Genomic DNA, 25,904 nt, shown 5'->3' on the forward strand with positions numbered 1-25,904 from the left:
TGGGGGAGGGGGGGGGCGGTTGAGTGTTTTCTGTAAGATCCGTGAAACTTGCTATGAATTTATAGTGAAAGTTTTAAACAGGAAGTCGTGTTCATTGTCTTGTGGTGAACTTCACATAGGTCCCTTGCAGTCTGAAGCCAGCGCTCACTGGGCTCACAACTCCATACATCCCAGTGTCAGTTATTTACCGGTGTAAACGCGTTTCTGTGTTTGAAATACTCTCCAGGCAGACAGGCATGTCGGGCTCAACCTCCCCGCCTCCCCCGGCAGAGGCTGTGGGAACCGAGGGCTGTTTTCCCCCCGGATACAAGCCTTTCAAACCCGAGGAGCACGGCCTGGAGCGTGGATTCCGTCTCACAGCCTTCTCGGACCTGAAGGGATGAGGCTGCAAGGTCCCGCAGGAGGCTCTGCTCAAACTCCTGGCGGGACTGGGGCAGGACCGGGCCGACGGGACAGGCAAGGCCGGAGACCAAGCATCAAACTTTGGCCAGCAGTTGCCCGGACCTCGGCTCGGTAAGGACAGTTTTTAGCAGCCGAGCTACACATGCTAGCTAGCTTTAATTCGTATGGCAGCTCATTTGACAGATGAACAGCTATGTGCGAATAAAAATATTTTCACAAGCCCTCGGCTGTCTAATTTGTTAACAATATCATACAGTCGTAAGTTATCACCACATTGTAAACAATAGCTAAGAGGTTGTAATAAAGAAGACAAAAGTTGAGTGAACTGTCACTTTACTATGCGGAGGGTATGATTCAGCAAAATATTTGAGTGTAGAGTTCATGCTCATGCAACATTTGTTCTAGTGAAGGCGTTTCGTAATTTTGTGTGGAAACACTGTAACGTTAACGTTTCTTAGTTTGCTGCTTTCAGAGGCGTATCAAGCTGACTTGCACTATGTGGAAAGCATTGTATGTCGTAAGCCAATCATAAGTTTGTTTTGCTCTGTTTTAATTGTTGATTGTGGGTTTTGTTATTGCATGTGTTTTAACCGGTCTTGCCTGACTTGTATATCTGCCATCCTACCCCTTTTTGCTCATAGAGGACCACAGTGAAAATAAGCTAGCTAGTTAGATTTATTGTGTTTTTATCCTCGATAATTTAATTGTATGTCAAGACTGATTGACTGCTGTCTTGCGTGTACTTTTATTGTTAAATATTGTCAAAGGAACCTGTCTACACTGACTGGCCACACACATAGAAACCCCTGTTCTGTACAGTCATTGTGATGCAAAAGTAGCCCCACTGCATTTATAAACACCACCACCACCACAGAGTACGCACATAAGACTAAAGTAGTATTTTAACTCAACAATAACTTTCAAGTTCATAATAATTGTAAGGCTATTGTATTTCACTGCATTGCATAACATTGTATAAGTTATATTGGTGATGCTTTTGTGTGTGTTTCCAGGTGTAGGGATGGACTGCTGTGTGATTCCTCTAAGGCATGGAGGTCTCTCACTGGTCCAGACCACAGACTTCTTCTACCCTCTGGTGGAGGATCCCTACATGATGGTGAGTTATTGGCAGGTGTCTCCTCCATGCAGCCTGCCACTGTTCAAAACTATCCAAGAAATAAGGGTGTCCAAGCACAGAAATATTTGTGGTGTGACAGTAAAATCTACTCATCTTCTCACAGTAACAGACAGCAATTGGGTGGGGGGGACAAATGCATAACAGACATCCACACGATTATACTTGTACATGTAGCCTTTAATATGAATCACTTATAATGTGTAAAAAGTGTACACAGTAACAAAAGAGTGACTAATTATGTCTTGTGGTAGTTGTACTGCCTTTTATGCTAACAAATGTTTCTTTGTCTGTTGGATATGTATAGCATCACTAACAAATATTGCTTTTTTTTTTTTTTTTTTACATGACTCTTGTCAGAGCAATTAAAAGGTACCCTTGTGCTGTGGAGCAATGTTTTTACAAGTGGGTCCTGGTTTTGTTTGTATTGTGCATGCATATGAGGATGCATGCTATTTGACCGATTGACAGTTGGTAGTGGTTATGTGCCAATGAATGTAGCAATGAGTCAGCAAATGTAAGCTTACAGGCTTCTGCCAAACAATATCTGGCAGCCAACGTACTGTCTGTCTGTGGTGTGCAGCAGTCATCTTAGGTCCGGCACATTACTGCATTTAAAGGGAGAGTATAATTAGCCAACAAGCACCAGCGTGTGCCAATCAACCCACCTGGCACTGCTCTCATGAGCCATCTCCACACCTCTCTCTGCAGCTGAACACCAACCATGCTCATCCCCACAAGTATATTTAAAGAAAAAATGTCTATGCAAATATTTTGAAGCAACTGAAGTGTGTACAGTACTTTACTTTAAGGCGTGTATATTTTATGATTTGTTAACCCTCAATATTGTAACATTTTCATAAGCTATAGTAATGATCGACTCTTAATGGAAAAAACAAAACCTACTCTCCAACTACAGAAATATAAAGGTGTAAAATACTGTAGGAAATATGATTATCATTAAACCAAAGAAGCTCTATGTAATATTTTTCTTTATTTTGTTTGCTATCCCTAAATTCTTGTGAACTGCACATGTGTATGTGGCTATATCCAACTGAGGACTGACAGTGGAACATACACCTCCTTATATGTATATGTGTGTGTGTGTGTGTGTGTGTGTGTGTGTGTGTGTGTGTGTGTGTGGGGGGGGGGGGGGGGTTCTTTGTATGTTAGATTTAAAAAGTTATAAACATTAAATTTTTTAAAAACGACAGTTGATAGGGGATCAACAGCCATTTTGAAGCTGAAAGTTATTTAGAGACTCTTAAGAAGATAAAAACTTAGTTACAACCTGTATCTTCTACAGTATGTTAAAAAAACATTTTCAAGACATGAAAACAGTGCCATAAATTTTAAGTTCGCTCTCTCTCTCTCTCTATCTGTGTGTCTCTCAGGGCAGGATAGCGTGTGCTAATGTCCTCAGTGATCTTTACGCCATGGGCATCACAGAGTGCGACAACATGCTGATGCTGCTGAGCATCAGCCAGAAGATGAATGACAAGGTAACATTGTGTGTGAGTGTGGCTGGGTAATGTGTTAAGACATGTGTGTGTGCTTTGCAATGAGTGCAGTGTATCTTTTGAGCACCAGAGTTTTGACTTGTGGGTTTTTACATGTGTATATTGATTTCTTTAATCCTGCCATGGTTCAGTATTGTCTATATGTGTATGTATGACACAGGACCGTGAGCGTGTGATGCCACTGATTATTCAAGGATTTCGTGATGCAGCAGAGGAGGGAGGGACTTCTGTGACAGGTGGCCAGACGGTAATCAATCCCTGGATAATCGTAGGAGGAGTAGCGTCAGTTGTCTGCCAGCCTAATGAGTTCATTATGTAAGTCATTTCAAATGGTTGCTATGATTCTGCATCTTCGTTCATTTCTATTTTTCAATTTGGATTAAACAATATTCATTAAAAAAAGAACTTCTTTCCTTAGATATAGGATTATGTATCATAAATCTTTGATTTGTGATAAGATGTTAATATTTTTCTTGTACCCACTTTACCTCATCTTGCCTCACGTAGTTCAGCTTCAGTGAGAGATTTCTGACATTTCATTAATGAACTTGACCATGTTAATGTCAGCCAACCAGCCACATTAACAAGCCTCATTTGTTAATGTCAGCCTGCTAGCAAGCTATTTTCATGGCAGCGCAACAACCAGCAGAAAGTCACTCCACTTCTATCAACATGAACAAACTAAATGCTTTTAACCAATTGCAACAGAATAAAGCTTAAAATGAAAATAAACTATTTTAATTAAACACTTTCCAACCAGTAGATGCTTTTAAATTGGCATCAAAAGATGATTTAATGCGGTCAAAGCAGGAATGTCTGTAAATCGGTGTGCATTGATCCATAAATAAATATGGGTGATTCTTAGGGCTGTAGTCTCCTGGTCGACTGGTGAATTAGTTGGTCGATATGCTCTCGTCTGACCAAATTCTCATTGGTTGAATAATCGCTGTTACTTTCATAAGGAGAATTGTATGCAAATGTATTCAAAACACCCCCGTTGTTTTCACAACTTTGAACTTGCCCAATCTAATGGAGACTGCTAGATCTAATTGTGCTGAATGTTTACTGAATCAGTATTTCTCCTATACTTATAACAACGAGAACCCATTGCGTAATATTTGTTCGCAGCAGATGACTGAGTGGTTATGCGAGAGCGAGCAGCAGAAAAGTGATAGTGAATGCGAGCAGAGCAGAGGAAAAGGATAGCAGTAAGTCTGGCAGTAAATGTACAGTACAGGCTACAGTGTAACAGTTAATAAATGCTGCAGCTTCTCATGACCAAGAAAAGTCACGTCTTTTATTTCCCCAAGTGCTGGAAAAGTAAAGGGGGTTAGCTCCAAATTTAGCAACAATGGGTTAGCCTAACATGAAGAGGCTAAAAAGAGAAATAGAGAATGGTCCCTCAGTCAAAATGTCTGTTGAGAGGAAGGTCTACTGTGGCTACTCTTAGTAGACAAACCAGTAACTGCCTCTGCTGTAAAGGATTCAAAATCACCAAATTTGGAGGTACATGGTTTTCATTAGACAGCAATGGTGTGTGTGTGTGTGTGTGTGTGTGTGTGTGTGTGTGTGTGTGTGTGTGTGTGTGTGTGTGTGTGTGTGTGTGTGTGTGTGTGTGTGTGTGTGTGTGTGTGTGTGTGTTTTCCAGGCCAGACGGTGCTGTTCCAGGTGACGTCTTGGTTCTAACTAAACCTCTGGGGACACAGGTGGCTGTCAACGCTCACCAATGGCTCGATCAGGTTAGCCACTGGAACTCCACTCACATCAACGTTATTTGGAGTGTTATGCTATATATTGATCTATTTATGTTTGCTCACCCTCCCCTGTTCTGTTCACCTTCCTGTCCCTGTTTTTATGTCTCTGTCTCACCAGCCTGAAAGGTGGAACAAGATCAAGCTTGTTGTCACCAAAGAGGAAGTTAAAGAGGCCTATCAGGAAGCCATGTTCTCCATGGCAACGCTAAATCGCACAGGTACACTACACTTTGGTAATTGTGCCCTGAGGCTCTGATGACATCACTGGTCAAGGAAATTCATTGACTGTCCATTTATAGCAGATAAATTCTACAGTAGCTTGTTCTATGTGGTTCCACAAACTTGATGTGAATTTACTCTCAGCCTTACAGACTTTAAGATAGTCCGTCTGACTTGCCGTAAATTCTAGTAGCCAGGCTTTTATTAATCAGTGGCAGAGAACCAGGCCTTTATTTCTAAATTCCCCTATTCCCAAGTTAACCCACACTTAACTAGGGCTGCAACTAACGATTATTTTCATTATTGATTAATCTGTTGATTAATTGATTGTTTGGTTCATAAAATGGTGAAAAATGTTGACAAACTACTTCTCATAGCCCAAGGTGACGTCTTTTAGTATGGAACATTGGGAGGTGAAACCATTTGGCATGTCTCGTATTGTAGTTGTGTACGTCACCGTTAGGCTGGAAAATGCTTTACAAAGCAAGGGAAGCGAAGAAGGCTGATGCAAAATTTTGAAAATAAAAACATAAGTTTGGTATTAATTTATTTATTTATGTTAAAAACTAATAGGATCTTGAACTGATTGGAGAAAGGGGCTGAGTGGTCAGCCCTACTGCTACATGTGGCAATTCCGCAAAACTTTTTTTGCAAAATATAAAGCTTACAAAGGTGGGTAGGATAAGTAGCTCCCCAAATGATATTGCAATATATGAGGTACGGATAAATTATGCTATAATAAAAGAGTTAATAAACACTTCTGATAAACCAAACTTGCCAATGCCAATAGATTTGGAAATTTTATTGCAAACAAAATGAATATGACTCTTCCAGCTTAGAGTTTCATCAATCAGGACACCAAGGAAACTTGTGGATGAGACCTGGGTAATTGGGTTATTTCCAGTGGAGAGACTAGAGTTAGATTTACAGTATTTTTTATTTTTTGATGTAAATATGATAAAATTGGATTTTTTGACATCGCAAAATAATTAATTTAATTTGATCCATTTGGAAATATTTCCTAAATCAGAATTAGCTTTGGCTATGAGTACAGAGAAATTAGTATGTGAGAGAAATAAATTGGTATCGTCGGCCAAAAGTACTGGGAACAAGGAGGAAAATGCTGCAGCCAGGTCATTAATATAAACAAGGAATAGGAGTGGTCCTGGAAAAGATCTCTGTGGGACCCCACATGTTAAAATGGCACTATCTGATGACCATCTATTAATGATAACAAACTGTTGTCGATTATGAATATAATTGTAAAACCATTTATAAGTGATTCCAGTAAAACCATAGTGTAATAGTTTTTGGAGTAAGATGTCATGATTAACAGTGTCAAAAGCTTTAGATCAAGAGATATTTCTAAAGCATATTCATTGTTATTCAAAGCAGTATGAATTTTGTCAACCAGTTGAAGCACAGCCATTTCTTTAGAATAATTTAAGCTCCAAGCAGCGTTGAACGGGCCCTCGCACCTCTGCTTACGTCGGGCCGCAGCGCAATCGAAGGGCTTCTGTGACGGCCATGTAGATGTCTTCAGACCCGGGCTGTTTTCAGACAGTTCAAGAAGGAGATAAACATCACTTCCTTTGCCCACTATTTTGCCCGCTGTTGGGGCTGCTTTACTGAAATTTCGTAGGGGGTGCTATTTAGCCAGTTTGCATCACTGATGGGATATTGTCATGTACATGTGTTCAGGCTGGGAGTCTTATCAAACATGTAAGGTTTGGTGCAGACTGGAGCATTTACAATAAAGTTCTAGCTTCCTAACTTCCTCTGTCATGGCGAAACATTAAATCTCAACAGTGTGAGGATGAGAATTTTCTGCAGGGTGAGACATGGCTGCCTTGCTCACACCTGTGTCATCAAAATCATGTTTCAAGTTTTGCGTCCATTCACTTGAATTTCAATTAGTAAATTGAAAACCCTTGATGAGTTTGTGTGTAAAACAAATTCATTTCCTAATTTTCATCAAGTCTATTTTTAGGAAAGTAAAGACTTTTAGCTAGGGATGCACAACATTGGATTTTTGCCAATATCCAATATGCTGATATTTCCAACTCATTGTGGCCAATTGCCGATGTCGATACCGATATATGCACATATTTTTACCAGCTGACTGGGGAAGCTATTATGCATGCAAGCATAGATTATACTATGTTCAAGAAAGACAATATATGAAGAAAGAACTTAGGAAGACTGGAGTTCAGTAGCTCAGCATTAAAACTTTAATGAACCTGTCAAGTGAGTGGAGCAGTAGAGTTTTCTTTGAGTTTATGAGACAGACAGGATAAATGTGTAGGATTTAATCTCTGGTCTACACTCCGGAGTAGAGGGTGGCGGTAATGCACCTAATACGCTGGTTGCCAACCGCCGGCATAAACCAAAAAGAAGAAGGTTCTTTTCCAAACAGAGTGGTATATCCTGGCAGCCGAACTGTTCCCTATCTGTGCAGCTGAACACAGCAGCTTGTCTGCGGACTGTTTCATGCCGACGGTCCTGGTGTTTCCTTCGCAGGCTCCACTTCACTCAGCTGCCCGACAGACCCGCTGCTTCTTCCCACTTTAACCTGAAGAACTAACCGGGGCTCGGTGCTCCAGTTGGATCCACCTGGAGAGCCGGGGCTAACCTTAGCTGGGAGGCTAGCGGAGCATTGGCCGCAGCATGACCGGAAAGAAGCACGACCAGTTAGCTTCCGCTAGCCTCTCAACTAGACCCAGTTCTCTGTTTGGATCCAACCAGAGCACTGAGCCCCGGTGCAGCTGAACACAGCAGCTCCTCTACGGACTGTTTCTTCTACAGGTTTCACTTCACTCAGCTGGCCGACAGACCCACTGGTTCTTCCCACTTTAACCTGAATAACAAGCCGGGGCTCGGTGGTCCGGTTGGATCCAAACAGAGAGCCGGGGCTAGCTGAGAGGCTAGTGGAGGCTAACTGGTTGTGCTTCCTTCCGGTCATGCTGCAACTTACGCTCCGCTAGCCTTAGGAGCGTCACCACTTTCTGTATCCATTGTTTCAACTTTAAATCCCTCTAGCGTTTCATATAGTGTTATGGTTGTAATTTGTAGTCGCACAGTGTGTGAGTAAATTATTTCTACACTTCATACATATCTATTTTAAGGGGCAAATGCGAGTGATACTCACACTGTAGAGCCCAGTGACAGTACACATTTCAGTCAAACTTTGACCAGATCATGTGGGTTAAAAGTGTTTACTTTTCTAAAAAATAGACGATGAAATATAGGAAATTAATTTGTTTTACACGCAAACTCATCAAGACTTTCAATTTACTGATTGAAATTCAAGTGACTGGGCTTAAAACTTGCAGTTTTGATGACACAGGTGTGAGCAACTCAGCCTTATATGACAAACATCATCTGATTCACGTGAAATTTTCAAGGTGTGCTCTACAGTTGATATACAGCGACATGATGTTCACTTAATGGGTGTTTTCTAGCACCATATAGTGGACTCAGGAAATAATATTTAACTCCTTCATGCAATGTTAGATAACAGTGAAAAACTAAAGTTACACGTCTTTGTCCAGCAAGTACTCGTAACAATGTACATTTAAACGTACGCCACATAGAAGTGCAATCAAACTGGCTGAATAGCGCCCCCTATGAAATTGCAGCAAAGCAACCCCAGCAGCAGGCAAGATAGTGGACAAAGGAAGTGATATTTATCTCCTTCTTGCACTGTCTGAAAACAGCCCGGGTCTGAAGACATCTACATGCTTGTGATAGAAGCCCTTGGACTGTGCCACACCCCGTAAAGGATAGAAAACACATGTAAATTCAAGATTTGTAGGTCAAAATCTCGTGACTCATTTAAAGTTCAAATGAAGTTTGTATCTAAAACTATGTGGAAGAAGTAAATGTTCAAAAAGGTGTGGGTTCGCTCACACTCTCCATTCAAATATATGAGTATTTTTATGTGTCCAGCTGCAGTTACTTATTGTCTCTCCACACCTGACAGTACACATTTCAATCAAACTTTGACCAGTTCATGTGGGTTAAAAGTCTTTCCTTTTCTAAAAATAGACTTGATGAAAATTAGTGGGTAAAATTTTGATGACACAGTGGTGAGCAAGACAGACATGTCTCACCCTGCAGAAAATTGTCATCCTCACAATGTTGAGATTTGATGTTTTGCCATGACAGAGGACATTACTATAACTTTATTGTACATGCTCCAGTCTGCACCAAACTTCACATGTTTGTAAAGTCAGACCTGTCAGCCCAGGTCTGGAGACATCTACATGCCCGTGACAGAAGCCCTTGGACTGCACCGCGCCCCGACTTGCGCAAGCGTGCGAAGGCCCGTTCAACGCTGCTTGCAGCTTTAATTTTTCCTAAATCCATATTGGTGTTCACACAGGACATTCCAGGACATTCTTGCAGATGTTTCATCATTCTATTGTAAACCAACTTCTCCAAAATCTTTGAGAAACATGGAAGGACAGAAATAGGGAGATAATTGTTAAATGAACTTCAGTCTCCAGATTTAAACACAGAAACTATTTTAGCAATTTTAAGGTCATTAAGTATTATTCCAGTTTCTTAAGATTTTGTAAATATAGGCTTGATAATTTAGGAACTAATTTTGATGATCAAACATGACCTGACATCATCATGACCAGCTCTCATACTGGCAGTGATGTCCATGATTTCCTTCTCAGTGGGAGGATTAAAGCTCTGGAGAGAAGAATAGCAACCTTTCAGGAACTCAGATGGAGACCCAGCAATAAGACTTATCCTCTCTGACAGCACTGTACCATTATTGACAAAATAATTATTGGAAGCACATGCAATATCAGAGTATACACAGGTCTGTGTATACTCTATTTTCATCAATAAACTGGGACAGAAGAGTGGCTGAAGCCTTTTATCCTATTTGGGAGCTGATTGATGGCTCCCCATGTAGTTTTGATGTTATTTGAGGCCTCATCAAACTTGTTGGTGAAGCATAATGGAGTAGACCAGGGTTTTCTGCATGTACTGACTTTATTTGTATGCATATTGACCAAGGGAAAACACCTGTTAAAAGAAACTACAAATGACATCATCATGAGTATTTACATTATCCCATGGAACATCACCAATCAGCTGAATACTCTAAACACTGTAAACCTTAAAGATTTCTCTATTTCCTGATGTTTAACTGAGGTGGTTGAAGTGAAATGAAATATTGGAGAATGATCAGATACAGTTGTGTTCAAAATAATAGCAGTCCCACATCACTAGCAAAATAAATCACTATTTTTGTTAGAATTTCAACTTCTACACTGCAAGTAAGTTTCTAGAAAGTTTAGTAAAGGTATAGAAAACCAACAGACCCAACAGGCATGACGTGCATGCTGCTGATTCTGTGAAACTGAATCATTTACTGAAAGGGGCATGTTCAAAAAAATAGCAGTGCCGAGTTCAATTAGTGAGGTCATTGATTATGTGAAAAAAACAGGTGTTAAACAGGTGGCCCTTATTTAAGGATCAAGGCAACTGACGCTGCATATGCTGGCTGTGCATTTGTCCTTGAAAAACAGAGTAAAATGGGTCGTTCAAGACACTGTTCAGAAGAAGAGCATTCCTTGACTAAGAAATTAATAAAAGAGGGGAAAACCTATAAAGAAGTGCAGAAAATGATAGGCTGTTCAGCTAAAATGATATCAAACGCTTTAAAATGGCAGCCAAAACCAGAAAGGCGAGGAAGAAAAAGAAAAACGACTATTCGAATGGATTGGAGAATAACCAAAATAGCAACGTCTAAGTGAAGCCCAGCTACCAGCAAGAAGCCCCCGCAAAGTCCCATTGTTAAAAAAAATACATGTGCTGAAGTGGTTACAATTTGCCAAAGAACACATTGACTGGCCTAAAAAGAAATGGCGTAATATTTTGTGGAGTGACAAGAGTAAGATTGTTCTTTTTGGGTCTAAGGGCCACAGACTCAGTGTTTGCAGACGTCCTGCAAACACTGAACTCAAGCCACAGTACACAGTGAAGACGGTGAAACATGGTGGTGCAAGCATCATGACATGGGGATGTTTCTCGTACTATGGTGTTGGTCCTATTTATCGCATACCAGGGATCATGGATCAGTTTGAGTACATCAGAATACTGCAAGAAGTCATGTTGCCATATGCTGAAGAGGAAATGCCCTTGAAATGGGTGTTTCAACAAGACAATGACCCCGAACACACCAGCAAGTGAGCAAAATCATGGTTTCAGACAAACAGAATTCAAGTAATGGAGTGGCCAGCACAATCCCCAGACCTTAATCCCATAGAAAACTTGTGGGCTGACATAAAAAATGCTGTTCATGAGGCAAAACCAAGAAATGCAGAGGAATTGTGGAACGTAGTACAATTGTCCTGGGCTGCAATACCGGTTGACCGGTGCTAGAAGTTGGTCGACTCCATGTACCACAGATGTGAAGCAGTTATCAGAAACCGTGGTTATGCAACTAAATATTAGTTTATGATTCTCAGGAAAGTTGAATCTTCAAGCATTTCTTAGTTTGTAAAGAAAGATGTCAACACTGCTATTTTTTTGAACATTATATTTCTTGACTTTCTGTAAAATATTATCAAATTCAATTACTTTTTCCAATGTTCTCGCTTTGAAATAGAATGTGCAATGTCCCCAATGCATTTGTGTTCATTAAAATACAATTTATTTGAAGCATTTTGAGGTTTACTCACCTTTTTAAACATACTGCTATTATTATGAACATAACTGTATATCAGAGTTGAGTTACTAAAGAAAGTTGGTCAATATATAATCAATAAGGGTTGCAGATGAAGAAGTTAACCTAGGAGGTTTAGTGATTAAGGGGTATAGGTAATTTGCATACAGTGTATTCAGAAAGTCTGCAGTGAGTGAATGAAACTCACTGTTAAACAGATTGATGTTAAAGTCACCTAGAGGGAAACATTAAAAAAAAATCTAGCCTTCCCTTTGTAGGTATCTTTTAATGTTAAAAAATATGAGGAAGTCTTGAGTTCATCGAGCAGGAGTGCAGGAAAGTGGAAAGGATTGGACTTAATTAACTGAAAACATTTCTGTTCAAAAAGTGTCTGAGCAGCAGAGTGGTGAGTATAACATGACTGTTGTGTTGATGGAATTAATGCTGTGGAAATGGACATTATATTCAATTTACTATGTGAGTGGTTGTAGTTAGGCTACAGGTAATTCCATGCCCCTCAATGTTTTTTTTTAACCCAGCCTTTATTAGTTCGTGCTAATAAAGCTATTATTGCGATTCTGCCATTATTTGATTATCAGCTTTTATATGAGAATTTCCAGTAGTCACATTGATGTTTTTGTCTCCAGCGGCAGGCCTAATGCACAAGTTCCAGGCCCACGCAGCGACAGACGTGACAGGTTTCGGATTGTTGGGGCACGCCAACAATCTAGCAGCACAGCAACGAAACGAGGTGGCCTTCGTCATCCACAACCTACCAATCATTGCCAAGATGACTGCCATCAGTAAAGCCTGTGGAAACGTGTTCAACCTGGTTCAGGGCATGTCAGCTGAAACATCTGGTATTAACACAGTACATTTTGTCTTTGTCCGTATATCTTTGAATTAACACAATATGTAAACACGCTGTAATGGGGGTTTTCAACCATGGAAGTTGATTTGAGGTTAGATTTGAATTGAAGGTAATGTCATAATTTTTGGATTAAAAGTGTTATTCAAACTGGTGGCACTTTGGAGCTTCAAGGAGGGTGATAAAGCAATTTGCAAAACGGCCATAATTTGGTGAAATGATTAGTTGTAATATGCTGACCATACCGTACGATATTTTTGTGATTTGGTTGGCTGGTGTGATGATAAAACTGCTATCACTGCCTCCACAGTAGGAGTATGTTAAGAAAAGGATGATGCCGATGAACTGTATGAGCAAATGAGTATCATTATAACCCTAGTGTTGACACTAATGTCCCTCTGGCTCTTGTCTCTCCAGGTGGGCTGCTAGTTTGTCTGCCCAGGGAACAGGCAGCCAAGTTTTGCTCTGAGATGAAGAGCCAGAGCTCAGGGGCTGGAGGTCAGGGGGCGGCAGGTGGGGCGTGGATAATTGGCATCGTAGAGAAAGGGGACCGCCGCGCTCGCATCATCGACAAGCCCCGCATTATCGAGGTTCCACCACGAGGAAGCCAAGCAGCAAACCAAGACAACAGTTCCACCAGCCCTACTCCAGGCCCAAATTTGTCATAGACACTGCCGCCCCTTTGACGCTCTGTGTGTGTGTGTGTGTGTGTGTGTGTGTGTGTGTGTGTGTGTGTGTGTGTGATGTTGCTGTCCATGTCCATGTCATCTCCCTTTTCAGTCAAATGGCTGAGAGCACACAGACCAAATTCACTGTCGTCTTTTTCCAGTGGGAGAGGGAATTGCTGCATACAGTTAATTACCTAAAGCAAGGCCTTTCACCACTTTAGAATGAAATGTAAATTCAGGATAGTCAGCTGTACTACCCCACCCCATCTTTTTATTTTATTTAGATCTGCACTCCTTGCCTTTAATTCTTCCCTTTCCTAATCCATAGAGACAACTGACTTTGTATATTTTATCTTAATGCAGAAAAGGTGTCTGAGGAAAAAATGAGTTTCACTTGTGAAGAGAAAACATTCCAAATCATTCTTGCCAAATTCAGCAAATAATGAAAGTGTGTTAGTGGGTGTGTGTGTTTTTAATGATTTGACTTGGGGTGCTTTGCTGTGGGGAACAGAGGGTTTTGTTGGCCTCTTTCTGTGAAGTGGATGATGTTGATGTCTCATGTTGGTGAATGTATAATGTGGAAATTAAATTTTTCATCTGTCCTGGCACCGGGCTCTGCCCACACAGTCCAGAGGAAGGCTTGAGCAGCTTTCTCTGGACCAACTGGGCAGTGTCCAGAGTTTCCGTCTCTGTCAGCTGATTGGCCGCCCAGCACCGAGTCCTTCCCCCCTTCCCATTTTATGAAGCTCTGCCTTTTAAACCCCAGCCAATGGGGCGGGTGGAGTGGATGTTTCTCTTTGGATCAGGGTTGGACTTTGCTTGCTGGAGGTGTATAGCTGTCTGTGTTTGTAGATTTCCTGCTTTTCACAATTAATAAAAACCATCATCAACTCAAAGTGAAATGATGTTTGGTGTGTTATGTTCATGATTAAAGAATACATTTAATTTTATCTGACCACTGTCATTACCCAGGCAGACCTTTTTTCACACCAGGAAAATCATTGGTGTAATCTCCCTACAGAGTCTAGAAAAAAGGATGTTTGCAGCTCAATAATTTCACTTCTTTCCAGAGTAACTTGGGTCAAAGAGTAGAATTTACGTCCAAGTTTCCAAAAATGGCAGTCCACAGACACATGAAGGTTGGTTCACCGGTCATGGGGAGTACTAGACTCTTCTGTGGCTCTAAATGAGCTTTCTTAACAGTACCTTTTGGAGTTTTTGGCTACTACTAGCATTAGTTCTTCAAATCTAAATTGTCTGAGAGCTATGAAGCTTATTCTTATTAGGGTCGGAGCACTGACAGTGCGAAGGCCGTATTGGAACTCAAGGAATTGTTAGGACCCGAGCACCCAGCGGTGCCCCATAGGGGCAAAGACCCTTTGGGGCTCAGACCCTCTTGTAGCTGTTCTGTTTCTTTCTTTCTTTATTAGGGCCTGAGCTCAAAGGGCGAAGACCCTATTGTATTTCGTGTGTTTGTTTCTTTCTTTATTAATACGCCACTTCAACCCTAAATTTGACCCCCTAAACATGCTCAAAAACTCACCAAATTTGGCATGCACATCAGGTCTGGTGAAAAATTTGATAAAATGTAAAAATTAACCCCCAAAGTGCCAAAATGTGCTCGAGAGCGCCACCTATGTATCTAAAATGGCTGCCACGGCCCGTAGGAATGTCATAAAGAGATCAAACCAAAACTCATTTATTCGTCTCATCAAGACCTACAAATCATATGCTGACGCCCCTGAACTAAATCCAACAGGAAGTTCAGCACAGTGTGATAAGTCATGTATTAAAGTTTGAAGCCGATACCATTAACGCCCTAGGAGGAGATAACGTTTATTCAAGGTCCAATTTTTTTTTTTCAAATTTTTTCCCAGACCTGATGTGTGTGCCAAATTTGTGAGTTTTTGAGCATGTTTAGGGGGTCAAATTTAGGGTTGAAGTGGCGTAATAATAAAGAATGAATAATAAGAAGAAAGAAACAAACACACGAAATACAATAAGGTCTTCGCCATAAAGTAAGATCTGTCAGCCCAGGTCTGAAGACATCTATATGCCGGTGACAGAAGCCCTTGGACTGCACCACACTCCAGTTACTTAGTGTTTCTACACATCTGACAGCAGTGTTTAATCCTTACTTTTTTTTTTCCAAGGAGTACATGCGCTCCTAAATGAAAAAAATTAGGAGCACACATAACTTTAGGAGCACACTAAAAAATGTTCAAGTAACAGTTTCTTAAAGAAAACAATTCATTACATACATATTTACAATTTATCAGATACGCATTTAAACTCTTTGTGTGTGTGTGTGTGTGTATAAATCACAATTTATGTTGTTTTTAGGGGTGCTCGATTATGTCAAAAATCAGAATCATGATTATCTTGTTCAATATTGGATCATGATTATTTAACACGATCACTTTTTGACTGTCATTTTTGCCAGTTGCCGATGTTGATATATGCACATATTTTTTCCCACTTGGCTGAGGAGACTATTACACATGTAATCATATATTGTACTAATGATCAAGAAAGACTGTAGGCTATATGAGGGAAGAACTCGGGAAGACTGGAGTTCCGGAGCACAGCATTAAAACTTTAAGGGACCTGCCATGAGGGTGGAACAGCAGTTTTTTTTTTTAGTTTACTAGACAGACAGGATTAATGTGTTGGATTTAATCAATGGTTCATAGTCCAAAGCGGAGGGTGGCAGTAATGCACCTAATATGCTGGTACTGTTTGGGAGTCCATTGCAAACTCCATTTCCAAGGATGCTTTGCGATTTTCACACCTCAGCAGGGAACAGTCAACATATAGTCCCTCATTGGCGGAGACGCTCCTGCACAGCGAAGCGTCCTGATGACGCAGCCATGACATCACCGCCCCTTTAAAAACCGAGTACGCAGTGAAACACACGCCTCTCCCATGTCACGAAGCTAGGGTTAACTTCTGTGAGTCAGCTTGACTAAAGGGGGTACTCCACGCACATGTTTTCCCCTCATCGAAGACTCCCCTGGCCGGACGAGACGAGACTTCGCCCATGTTCACCCGAACACATTCCTGGATCCGGGAGAGATCGCTGCTGCAACCAGCGTCCTCAAATTCCCTCGAGAAGGAAGAAACAAAGTCCCTTCAGGAAAACGTGGAACTTCTCTGCCCTGCTCGTCTTCACCGAGTCGACTCTGATGTTCTCTCCGCGACGCCACTGAGAGCCAGCTGCCGTGATTTTCGCCGACCGTGCGAGAACGGCCGCTGTCTGCATCCGAGCATTTACAACCTATGGTTAACAGCGATAATGGTAATGTTCACTAGCAAAAAACAGGTCTAAAACTATTAAACAAAATGTACTTACCAAAAAAGTTGATAATCAGACTGATTGATGGATATTTACTTACAACTCATTGCTTATCAAGAGTGTTTGTAGGCGACCACAATGTTGCAGTTACTATTAGTGAACTGAACACATTGAAATGGCATTAGCATGTTATATAAATCTTATGCTAGAATTATAAAGGCTAAAGGTTTGCTTTGTTAGCCTGCTACGAACTAGCTTTTGTGCTAGGTTGTGACTGACAGACTGCATTGCATATAATTGCATGTCTGTAGGATTTTCTGTGTGTGTAAATCGTAATTAGAGATGTAGATTCAGTTGTGTGTTTTTGTCTTGACCATCATGTATAAGTTGTGAGATGGTGAGTTGGCTAATTTCTATGTATTGATTGATCAAATGTGTTATCAGGATACTACTTTGTTGATGTTTTTGAGAGTAGTTATTGGTATGAGAAACAAAACATTTTATATAGACACAGATGTGGATCAGTGTATTGTGTATGTTTAAATATTTTATTCTTTTTTCTAACACATTATTGTATAATATAAGAATTTTCTACATCACAGCAAATAAAACAATGTGTATTCTTTAATTTACAGATATCTAACTCTTGCCTGTGTGATCTGGTGCTCTGCTGGTTTGTCAGCTGCACTATATCTGTGATTCTCTGATCTACAACGACTGTACTAAATATATAAATTAAATATATAGTTATTTAATTTATAAAGACACACATAACCTATTGACAATCGACACACACTTACTGATTTTAGACACACGAGCGCACACACACACAGTTTTTTATAAAAGTTGCCCATCTCCTAATGCCAATGTAAGTTGAATCAATTTTGTGTTTGAATTCTGAAGTAAAACTCTGTTTGGTGACCTCTGCCTGGTTTGTGAGTAAGATTGGCACAGGCTGCGATGCTTTCTGTGTAAAGGTTTGATTAAAAACTAATTTTTCATTGCAGATGCCCTGTGTGGAGTCCCACCGATGTGCTCAGGCGGCCAAGCGGAGGATTGCGGAGCAGCAGCCCTGGACCCCTGGGTTGCCCGTCCCTGAGTTTGTTGCTCGAATGTATTAAATAGTTTTTGAATGTTTCAATGGTGCAGTTTCAATAAAAATGTATCAATTTGTCAGGCATGGGTTGACATTCTTTACTATGATCTTCATCCTAACAGGGCGCAGTACTGGTTACCGCCATCATGTGCGGAGATGGCGAACTTCTGAGCTGACCCACCGTCCCATCAAGTTCATCACTCCAGCACAGCGTCCGGACCAGCAGGTATTTGTCTTTTTTATTCAGAAGACAGTGATGGGTGTATGGAGTCGAGGTTGGTGTCTCTGTTCTAACGCACTGTCTCTGTTGCAGCCGGTGTTCGTCGTTGGAGACTCTCACCTGCGGGCCATCGTGGACGGATTTGTGAGTATGACACAGGGATCTCTGTCTTTTTCTTTTCTTTCTGTTCCAGGTGGAGCAGCAGCTGACCTGAGGACAGAGGTGATGCATGCTTCCCTTCCGTGGACCCCGGATACGGTCTGTGTGTGTGCCCCGAGCAACAACCTCACCGCCAGCAGGACCATTGGTGAGGCAGCGTTGGACTTCGGTGCTCTCCTGACCACAGTCTGCAGCCTCTTGCCAAAGGTGTGTTTATTTTTGTGAAAAGTTACTGTCAGTATTTGCTTGGTCCTAAAGTGGCATATCTGTTAAGCACATGCTTATTTTAAAGACATAGTTGTAATTTACTTTTTTTTCTCTTTAGGTGTTGCTGGACTTCCCTCCACGCATCAACACTGATCTGGGCCTGCAGGACCTGCTGCGTCAGGAGTACCACCGTGTCGCAGCACGCATGGGTGTGTTAAAGTTTTGGTCATCTGCAGTTGTAATCAATGTACTTTAAAATTTAACACAAATGGTTAATACAGGTTTAAAGATTAGAAGAAGTGATCATGTTTCACATCTGTGTCAGGTCTCCCGTATGTGTCTGTGGCAGAGCACCTCCCTCTGCATCGGTTGGAGCTGTGGTGCCACGACGGTGTAAGTACAGCATACTTTGTTGTTGTGACATGTAACATGGAAGAGTTTTGTATTCTCATATGTCAGATAATAACAGATAGCTGTTTGACTGTTTTTCAGGTGCACCTTAGCAACACTGATGGCATGCCGGCCATGGTGGAGCTGCTGTGGGATGCTGCGGTCCGCCAGCTGGTACCCCCTCCACCTGAGCCCCCAGTGTCTCCCCAGACATCACCGCGTGCCAAGGTTTCCCCCAGGCTGGTTGTGACGGGACACGTCCCCGTGCCTCGTCACAGTGACCCCTGGGAATGGACCGTTGTTGGACGGGAGTGCAAGGTAACTCACTGTGTGGCTGGACATTTGTTCACCGTTTTTGGTTGAGAAAAATCTAATCAATTCTCCTTTTTCTCTTTGTATTTTAAAGGCTGGAACACCTATGGTGCGACAGTCTGTCATCCAGTCCAACCCTGTGTGGTTCAGGGGTGCCATGTTGGATGCCATGGTGAAGGTTTTGCCGCCTTCTGGCTCTGACTGCACTGCTGCTCCAGCAGCTGGCCAGGTAACTTTCCCACAAATTATATGTATATACTGCTAAGAGCTAAACATGAAGTCAGCTGAGAGGTGTTGCCACAAGGCACAGAGGAGGAAAGCGGCACGTTGGGTTTTTTGTTTGTTTTTTTTAATGATAATGATGTTTTTGGTATATCTTGGCAACGTATGCAAATTTAATGAGTGTATTGTTTTTTTTTGACTTTTTTGTCCTTTCCTTTTCTTTATAGGTGCTGGCAACACCTTCACCTGCTGCCTCCATGCCCAGTCCAGCAGTGTAGCAGGTTTGTCTTTGTTTAAATATGTGACTTGTCATTGATAAGACATCATCGACATTTCCACTCCTATTTTGTTTCTTATTAAAACCTCATCTTTACATTTCTCAGGTGTTGGCGGCAGCCCAGGAGTCCGTGGGGGGGGTCTGTGGTGCCACTGTCTGCTGGTGTGGTGTCAGAGTTGGTGGAGGAGGAGGTTGCTGCAGCTTGCCCTGCCATGCTGATGGAGTCCATTGTCGAAGAGGGAGCACGAATGCCAAAGAAGATCAGCAAAGCTAAGTCTAGTTTTTCTTCTTGTTTTTTCTGTTTCTAATGTTAAAGCAGCTCAGTTAGATTCCAACAGCACTGATGTGGCAGTGGTGGCTAAGAATAGCAGAGGATTTAAGATAGTATAAAGGTTGTTAGGGGGTCATTTCACCAGCGAGACGAGCGGTTTATATATGGAGGATTGCAGTGTATGGCTATAGCTTTGGTCAGCTTAGCCAAACACACGGTGAGCAGTGTGTTCTCATGGAAGACACATGATCTGGATCGTGCGTTGGTTGTTCTGCGGAGAGTTGTATCATTGAGATGAGTACAGTGCCAGCACCAGAGTCTAGTGTTACTGAGCGCAGGAGAAATTAGGTTTCTGCAGGCGTGTCTGAGTGTGTCCTTAGTGTAGCTGCGAGTCTATCAGTGGTTAATATTTCTGTTCAGACACTAGCCATTGAGGTTAGCAGCGGTTCAGAGGAAGAACCAACAAGTACTTATGGCAGAAAGCGCAAGATTTCTTCTCACATTTTTGTCAAAGAAATCAAAGAGGTTTGATGTTAGTGAAATTAACTCAGATGTAGAATTTATTAGTGCTGTGAGGAATGAGGAGCTGGTCTTCTGTCCTCTTGGTGTAGATGTTTGTCAGGTTTTGTGCACAAAATTAAATGTTGACTTTGTGAAGGTCACTGGTCCAGTGTCCAAAGAAGTTGGGTTGACAGGTGTCCCATGTAGGAATGAGAAGATCGTGGCTGATGGTAACTGCTTCTTCAGAGCCATCTCTCAGGCTGTGAGTGGTTCACAGAAGCACCATCGGAAGATTAGACTGGCAGTATGTGAAGAGTTGGAGAGGAATGAGGGTAAATACCAGAGTATTTTGAGGAGTGAATATTCCTCTGTACCCAGAACATTCAGCAATCCAGGATGAGAACTGTTAACACTTGGGCCACAGAGGTGGAAATACAGGTCACAGCAGATTGGTTAGGAGTTAGTGTGTGTACTTTTTATGGTGGACGTTTGAAGTACAGCAGTGACAATGAGCATTTGTCAGCAGAGTGCATTTACTTAGAGAACATCATGAACAAGCATTTTGAGAATGTTGTTTGTTTTTGTAAGCCTGGACTACAGACTTGTTACGGTTACTGTAAAGTTAGTGAAGTGACAGGTTACAGCATTAGGTCTAGAATGAAGGATATTGTAGACTGTGACAAGGCAGCAGTAGGATGTAACTTAGAATTTGTAGATTATGATAAAGGTGTTGATAGTGGTGAGGTTGTGGAGAATGCTACTGAGGTAAAATCAAGTAGTAAGTCTTTGAGGTCAAAGTTTTTGAGGCAGAAGAAAAAGACAGGAGAAATTTGACATGTTGATAAGGGAGAAACGTCAGTTAAAGATTAAAAAGATGTATTATGAAAATGTGCTGTTTTAGGGAAAGGGCGAAATTATGGAGTGTAGCAAACTATCATGAAAATATACCACATAGAGAGTGTTAAAGCCAAGACTAAAGTAAAGAGTATGGTGAAATATAGAGACAGCCTCAAGCATAGAGAGAGGGTTAAAGAAAGGAGTAGAGAAGTGAGGACAAGAAAGTATCATGATACTTCATGTTTGAGCATGAGTTTAAGCAGCAAGTTATTGCCAGTGTTGGGTTTAGTAGGAAGCAGAAGACAGAGGTCAAAAGATTTCAATTGTGTTATGCCAACGTAGTGCAGACGACTAATGTGTTTCCACGTTCTAGCATGGAAGGGTCTTTGCTGCAGGTGAAGTTAAAGCGTAAATTGACGTATGAAGGGCATTACGAGTATCAGTTTGTGGATACTTCATGTGTAAGACAGGCGCTAGAGTATTTAAAGGGGACTAATGTGTATTACAAGGATATTGAGTTCAATGAAGAGTGGGTAAATGAGTTTTGTAGGCAGAAAGATGGGTAGAATGAGGAGGATCAGTCAGCCAGTGAGGATGAAGCTGTTGTAAAAAAGGTAGAATGTGAGGATGAATAGGTTGTTAGAGACAGTGAGATGACGGCTCAGGCAGGTGGTGAGGTTACAGAACAGGCTGTAGTTGATGGTGTGGAGGAAACATCAGAGATAATACAAGATGAACTGTTACATGACAGACAGCAGCACTGCATGTTTCAGGACACTTGTCTTATGCCTGTTGATATTGGTCAGGAAGCATTAGACCAGTATTTTCATGATATTGTAAACATTGCACCTGCAGAGGGGAATAGTCCAGTTGGGGTGCTTTCTGACCACACCAATGAGGCTAAATGTTTCCCTGTGTTGTTTCCTCTTGGTAGTAAGACTTTCCATGACAGCCGTTCATATCGCTTAAAATTGTCTCATTACTTAAACAGGATTATGCATGCTGATGGTCGTTTTGCGCGTAATGTAGAATACATTTTCTTTTCCCAGTACATGTCAGAGATGGATCGAGTGTCGTCGAGTGTTTCTGTGGCATTGCGTAAGGGCAAAGGAGGACAGAAGTCTCAAAGGATTAGTCCAAAAATGTTGATTGATTGAGGAGTCTTTGAAGCAGTTGTTAAAGTTCAATGAGGGGTTTAGGTTTCTTAAGCCTATTAGAGGAACTCAAGCTTTTTGGCAGTCGGTTCAGAAGGACATCTTAGCCTGCGTACATCAGTTGGAGATCCCAGCGTGGTTTTATTCATTTTCATCTGCACATCTGCGTTGGCAGAATCTCCTGACCACTTTTCTGAAACAGGAAGGCAGAACACAGACAGTAGAGGATTTGGAGTGGGCAGACAGGTGTGAGTTGTTGCGTCGTAACCCGGTCACAGCTGCGAGGATGTTTGACTATAGATGGCATTGTATCTTGAAAGAAGTTCTGTCTCCTTCCCAACCAATTGGCAAAATTATTTATCACTTTTATAGGGTAGAATTTCAGCAGCGCGGTTCTCATGTTCACTGTCTGTTTTGGATTGAGGGTGCTCCCCAAATTGATAAGAACACAGATGAGGTGGTTGAGTTCATTGATAAATACTTTACATGCGACTTACCCTCAGATGATGATACATTATTGGACATTGTGTCATCAGTTCAAACACACTCTAAACGAGATTCTAAATCATGCAGGAAAAAGAAAACATGTCGTTTTAATTTCCCAAAACCTGACATGGATTTTGGTAAAGATAAAACATTTCCTCTAAAAATTTATGTTAAATTTAATGATGATAAAATTGGCTTACAGAGGAGGAAGACATATGTACACGCAGAAGTAGAATGCAGGGATTCTACTGCTATTGATCCAGAAAAGGAGAAGGCCACTAAACGTGGTTGTGTGCATTTACAGTTTCCTCTGAGGTTAGCGTGGGTGTGTACTGTTCACAAAGTTCAGGGCTTAACTGTAGATGAGGCTGTTGTATCTTTGAAGAAGGTGTTTGCACCTGGGCAGGTATATGTAGCTCTGAGTCGTGTTAGGGCTTTGTCTGGACCGATCATCATGGATTTTCAAGAGAAGGCCATTTACTGCAAAGACACCATAAAGAAGGCCACGGATAGCCTGCCTCCATTTTTAATTGAACAGCCAAAGCCTTCAATAAATGCACAAAGTTACTCTGTATATTTAATGAACGTTCAGAGTTTAAGTCGCCACCTGTCAGATTTGGTGTCTTGCACACAGCATTTGCAGCCTAACTGTATTGCTGTCACAGAAACGTGGCTCACTGCACAAACCTCATTAAACAGTGTGCAAATCAGTGGTTACACTTTCCACAGTCGTCCTCGAGGTTTGTGTTACACCAGCAGTAACCCCAAATTGTCAGAACTACAAAATCTACAATATGGTGGAGTTGGTTTGTACTGTTTAGACGATTTGGACTGTCAGATTCTGGAGGTACTCGACTTAAATCTGGAGTGTTTGGTGTGCCTGTGTAACACATTAAACATATTGATGGCAGTAGATTATCCTCCACCATCTTATCCAAATTCTTTATTTAAACATAATGTGGGGAAGTTACTTGACTGGTTAAATCCAATCAGTAACACAATTGTACTAATGGGAGATTTTAATGAAAACATTTTAAAAGAATCATCAATTTGTAAATTCATGGGCCAAGAAGGATTTAAGCAGCATGTAACACACGAAACTACAGAGAAGGGGACATTGATTGATCATGTTAATGTTAAAACAACACAGTATGATGAATGTGCAGTGATGCCCACGTACTTCAGTGATCATGAAGGTATTCTGTGTAGTTTTGGTGTTAAAGATGATCAGGGAAAGTTAGAGGGCATGGAAAGTTTGTTTGTGTTTGACTTTGAGGATGTGGAGGCAATTTTTGATATGGATTTCAATTTGGAGCAGGATTAAGTTTAATTTGAGTCAATCAGCTACATCGCAGTGTCCCAGTGCAAGTGTTATCGTGTTCATGTCGTAGTTGTGCTTATCTGTTGGGTTTTAGAAACACACTGACTTGTGTGTTGTTCATGGTGTGTAGGCTGGCTTTCATTATGAATGTTGTCTTATTTAGTGTGGAGTCTGTCCCACTCCAACTGGTCAATTGTGTGTATAAATTTTAGATTTTGTATTATTGTGGAGAGATTTGGGATTATGTATTGTGTGTATTATGTGAAAATCATCATGAAATGGAGATTTTAGATTTATTTATTACTAACTTATTTCTTTGACTGTGAAGCACTTTGTAACTGGTGTTTGTGAAGATGTGTTAGTCTCTGTTTGCCACATGATAGGTGTTGGTCTCTTTTACAACTTTTAATGTATACCCCTGCATGTTTCAATTCATGTAACCTTTATTCCTGATGTGTTTAATATGCAACAGTTTTAATCTTCAGTGATTTTTAATATGAAAAGGTCAATGTCAATTGAACAAATGTATCTTAAAAGGAAATGGGCAGGCTTCATGTTGCATGTTGTCTGTATCCCTTCTGTGTTTCACATCCTCATCAGTATCTTAGACAAGATACAGCAATCCAATAACTACATGTTGCTATAAACATAACAGGAAAGGAAATTATTTTTATTTAATAACTGAGCTCTAATGCATTTGAGACATTTGTATTTTTGTCATTAGCATGTACTACATGAACTTCAACTTCAGTAGTTTAAATATGAATTCTTCCTGTTTGTGTAGGAACTACTAGCAAATCTGTTCTGGCACCCCAAGGCACAGACTATTCATTCTGCATGCCTGAGCTGCCAAACAGGACAGTTAAAAAAAATTGAAAAACACACATTAATGTCATTGTTGTTACTGTTTTTGTTTATTTCTCCATGTTCTCACCTCCCCTTTGTGTCCCCACTATCTTATGTTTTCTCTCTCTATCCTTTTAAACCTCTACAGTTTCAAGTAAGGTTGCAGCAGGGGACTAGATCTGACCCCTTGTTTGCATAGTAAATCTGTCTGTAGAATCACTTAAGTTGACAAAGTAGTTTGGTTACCTTTCGTAATGAAACTCCAGTGTTTGTTTTTGTCTGAAATGAATTTCCTGGTTGAAGATGCTACTGTGATGGAGCGTCCCCAACCTTCCCATGATGACTTGTATCAAGAGGGGTTTTGGGATAAAAATCCATATGTATTTTTCTGTTCCGCCAAAATGGTTCATAGTAACTGTAGTTTTGCGTATTTCATGTCAGAATCAATATCAACATACACACACACACAAAGAGTTTAAATATGTATGTGATAAATTGTAAATATGTATGTAATGAATTGTTGACTTGTTTGTTTACTTGAACATTTTTCAGTTATGTGTGCTGCTAATTTTTTTCATTTAGGAGCGCATGTACTCCTTGGGAAAAAAAAAGTAAGGATTGAACACTGCTGTCAGATGTGTAGAAACACTAAGTAACTGGAGTGTGGCATAGTCCAAGGGCTTCTGTCACCGGCATAAAGATGTCTTCAGACCTGGGCTGACAGGTCTTACTTTACCCATCCCCCACCTCCCGTTCTCTCTCTCGCTCCCTCTCAGCTGGAGAGAAGGATTTCAGAGTACTCTTCTTGTGAAATATCCTCATAAATCCCATGACTTTGGCCAAATCTTACATTAAAAATCATATTTTTGTAGGAATTTTCATTGCAAATCCATTGATACAGGTTTGAAAGTGGTCTGACTTATAGTTTAGACGTCAGACACCCCACTTTGGCACAAAGTCCATGCCCAGAGATTGCCTCCCCATCGGTTTACATTGTAAGGTGCAATGTGGCACTCCAATTTTCGGGGCTTACAAAATCTAAACCGTTCGAGTTAT

The 25,904-nt window shown here is 41.1% G+C and overlaps 2 protein-coding genes across 2 annotated transcripts; both read left to right on the top strand.

Annotated features, from left to right (window-relative positions):
• The first annotated feature begins 98 nt into the window (after positions 1 to 98).
• sephs3 (selenophosphate synthetase 3) lies at positions 99 to 14,150 on the top strand. The gene is made up of 8 exons (XM_042409844.1): positions 99 to 513; positions 1,416 to 1,519; positions 2,932 to 3,039; positions 3,218 to 3,372; positions 4,706 to 4,796; positions 4,930 to 5,029; positions 12,366 to 12,578; positions 13,004 to 14,150. The coding sequence occupies exons 1-8, from the start codon at positions 237 to 239 to the stop codon at positions 13,252 to 13,254; spliced, it is 1,299 nt and encodes a 432-aa protein (XP_042265778.1). The 5' UTR covers positions 99 to 236; the 3' UTR covers positions 13,255 to 14,150.
• A 3,259-nt stretch (positions 14,151 to 17,409) lies between these two features.
• Positions 17,410 to 23,750, top strand: LOC121895304. The gene is made up of 10 exons (XM_042408329.1): positions 17,410 to 17,417; positions 17,557 to 17,663; positions 17,768 to 17,871; positions 17,959 to 18,231; positions 18,350 to 18,440; positions 18,557 to 18,624; positions 18,724 to 18,939; positions 19,028 to 19,162; positions 19,383 to 19,436; positions 19,539 to 23,750. The coding sequence occupies exons 1-9, from the start codon at positions 17,410 to 17,412 to the stop codon at positions 19,431 to 19,433; spliced, it is 1,053 nt and encodes a 350-aa protein (XP_042264263.1). The 3' UTR covers positions 19,434 to 19,436; positions 19,539 to 23,750.
• Positions 23,751 to 25,904: the final 2,154 nt, after the last annotated feature.

The sequence above is a fragment of the Thunnus maccoyii genome, chromosome 4 (assembly GCF_910596095.1).
Source record: "Thunnus maccoyii chromosome 4, fThuMac1.1, whole genome shotgun sequence".
Lineage (NCBI taxonomy): Eukaryota > Metazoa > Chordata > Actinopteri > Scombriformes > Scombridae > Thunnus > Thunnus maccoyii.

Coding starts and splice junctions, on each gene's coding strand:
- LOC121895304 (XM_042408329.1), top strand. Junction 18,940..19,027: donor TTGTTGGACGGGAGTGCAAG/GTAACTCACTGT, acceptor TGTATTTTAAAG/GCTGGAACACCTATGGTGCG. Junction 19,163..19,382: donor CTGCTCCAGCAGCTGGCCAG/GTAACTTTCCCA, acceptor TTTTCTTTATAG/GTGCTGGCAACACCTTCACC.